The 2,836-nt window shown below is 48.0% G+C and overlaps 1 protein-coding gene across 1 annotated transcript; it reads left to right on the top strand.

Moving 5' to 3' along the window:
- The first annotated feature begins 846 nt into the window (after nt 1–846).
- On the top strand, nt 847–2,576 carry ier5 (immediate early response 5). Its single transcript, XM_084310803.1, has one exon. The coding sequence runs from the start codon at nt 1,134–1,136 to the stop codon at nt 2,040–2,042; it is 909 nt and encodes a 302-aa protein (XP_084166929.1). The 5' UTR covers nt 847–1,133; the 3' UTR covers nt 2,043–2,576.
- The last annotated feature ends 260 nt before the right edge of the window (nt 2,577–2,836 follow it).

The following is a 2,836-nucleotide window of genomic DNA, read 5'->3' as shown; positions in this document are numbered from 1 at the left end:
TTCACTAGCATTTGCCAACACAGGCACAAAGCGTCATGTGACCTGGTTAAAACAGTCAAAGCATTACATCAGCCCAGGAAATGGGGGGGGGGGGGGCTACTCTTAAAGGGAACACGTGCAAAATGTAGTTATTATAACTACTGCGCTGTCATAGTAACTTCGATAGTGTATTATTATGCCTTAGGAAAGACTTATGTTAACCTAATAAATAACACAAATATGATAAGTGTTCATTAATGTAACGTCAAATTGCCTATGATAGCTTCAAGTCATATATTTGTTTTGCCTACATTTGTATAGATGTTATAATAATCTCGTATGGCTATGGAAAAATGCGTTGAGGCATTATTTTCTTAGATTTATATTATTTAGACTGTCGCTCTCTCTCTCTCGCTCTGTGTATTTAAACCTGAAGAGTACTCCCATTGGTCTAGGTGAATTTGGCGGGGCGTAATTCATAGACCACCGCAACACTTCAGGTATTTTGAGATTTTGGATGTTGGGAGAGAGCGGGGGAAGGAGGGCAAAGGGAGCGCGGGGGGATAAAATAAATGAATGTTGATTAGAGCCTGGATGTAAGTGGTTGCAGTTGTAGCTACGAGCCTACGACCACTTACGTCAAGACTCTAATCAACATTCATTCACGCGCTCCCGTTCCCCCTTCCCCCCACGAGCTCCATGTAACGCGGAAGTGCAGCGGTCCACGAGCTCCATGTAACGCGGAAGTGCAGCGGTCTATAGAGCGTGTAAGGACGACACGCGTTCTCATTGGCTGGTGTAGCCGCCTACGTTAGGGTATAAAAGGCGTTATAAATAGCGCCGCTCTCATCTCTCGGTGTGCCGTCGGCTGTCGGGAGCCTCATATGAATACAAATAAGAGGAACAACAAAGCTTATCCGGTTTAATCAGCGTGACTCGATAATTTGTAAAACAAACAAACAAGATCGTTGATTAGGTCAAACCAAACAATTTCGGAAGACAATCATTTGAATCAATAGTCTTGTCTACAACCCCAGGGATAAGAGGCAGGTTTCTTCTGGATTTTATTTTTACTCAAGTAGGCCTAAGGATAAGGAAATTGTTTGGACTTTTATTTAAACTCGCCTGGTGCGCTCTCTCTCTTTCTCTCAATCATGGAATTTAAAGTCGAGGCGCATCGGATTATGAGTATTTCACTAGGGAAGATCTATAACTCGCGGGTACAGCGCGGTGGTATAAAACTACACAAGAATCTGTTGGTGTCCCTCGTCCTCCGAAGCGCCCGGCAGGTCTACCTCAGTGACTATTACGGCGGGGTCTGCCTGAGCGCACAGCAAGCCGGCGAGTGGTGTGAGGGAGAGTACATGGAGTCGGACCCAGACAAGCCGCTCCCCGGCGCCGCGCCCGACGGTTCACCCCGGTCTCCAGACGAGGCGGCGGCGGACGATGCCTCATCCCCCGCGGACCAGGACCACACGGTCCCCCCGGCCCCCGCCACCGGCCCGGAGAGCTTGGAAAACGAGTCGTTATCTTCAGGCTACAGCCCGGAGCCCACTCAACCCGCCTCTGCCTCCTCCACCGAAAAACAAACCGTAATCTCGTTAAATGTCAACGGTGTTCGCTCGTCGTTGGTTGAATCGAACGCGGCCACGTCGGAGTCTCCACCGGCGGCCCGGCAGACGGAGTGCAGCACCGAGTCGCCGGGAGGAGGAGACGCGCCCGAGACGAGAGCAGCGCACCGGGGAAGCAGCGCCACCAGGAAGCGGGGCGCGGAGGACGTTGAAGTTCAAGAGGCACCGTCGAAAAGGACAAAAGTAGTGACCGCTTCTTCGGGCGTGTTGTTGCCCGCTAGCGACGGGAAAGAAGGAGGACCCGAAGAAATGGAGACGGGCAACGTGACGAATTTGATAACAATATTCGGTTCCAGTTTCACCGGACTCTTGGCTAAAGACGCGGCGACACAAGGCGACTCGGAACCGGAGGAGAGTGAATCGGGGCAAAACTGCTGTGATCAAATGCTCAAGAACCTCAGTCCATGGAATACAGCGATTGTCGCTTTTTGAACACAGAAACCCTTTTTTGGTTCTCAAAATCCGTGGCAAGCAAAGCGCCTATCGGTTTAGAGAGTTGGGCAAAGTTCCCAAAACGCGGTTGTACTAGAGGGGCCCCGTCTGCAGAGAACACGTGGTGACCAGGGGCGGCTTAGTTCAGCTGGAATCCCCCCATGTAACACTATGGATGTAGTAGCTAAGCCCGTTTAAATGCAGTCTTCGCGAAGAAGGGATGTGCACATTCTTGCCATACCTTGGTGTAACACTTTGTCATGTAAATATATGGCTATTAGCATCACCAAGAACTGTTACATTGCATCAAAATCACCAGGAGATGGCTGGGTGAATGCAACTCAGAGGACTTGAATGAATCGGACTCAGGCCCATACACAACCAGTGGCTCACAGATGATGTCATGTGTTGACATGTCCAACTACTGAGCTCTGTTTTAGGGTCATGCTTGATAACAAAAAAAAAAAAGAAAAAAAAAAAAATGTCTTTGTTTTATAAAGACCTGTACATTTCTAATATTGTGCCTGTATATAATGTTCTCCCATGTCTGATTCTGAATATATGTATTTTTGTTATTTACCATCGATCATGGCAGTTGCGTGGTGTACACGTAATAAAACATTTTTCTGTATCAATCCACTGCTCTTTGCTGTTTTGTTTCATAAGGTTTCCATTCATTAGTAGGTTGATGTCTGCGATTGTGTGTGTTTTAGGGTGGGGTTCAAGAAAACAGGCAGGCCTATATCATAAATCAGGGGACAGTGATGCCTCATCAGTTGGTGTATTTAAAAGCT

This window comes from Notolepis coatsorum (genome assembly GCF_963971535.1).
Source record: "Notolepis coatsorum genome assembly, chromosome: 3".
Lineage (NCBI taxonomy): Eukaryota > Metazoa > Chordata > Actinopteri > Aulopiformes > Paralepididae > Notolepis > Notolepis coatsorum.
This window is presented reverse-complemented; position numbering and strand designations above follow the sequence as displayed.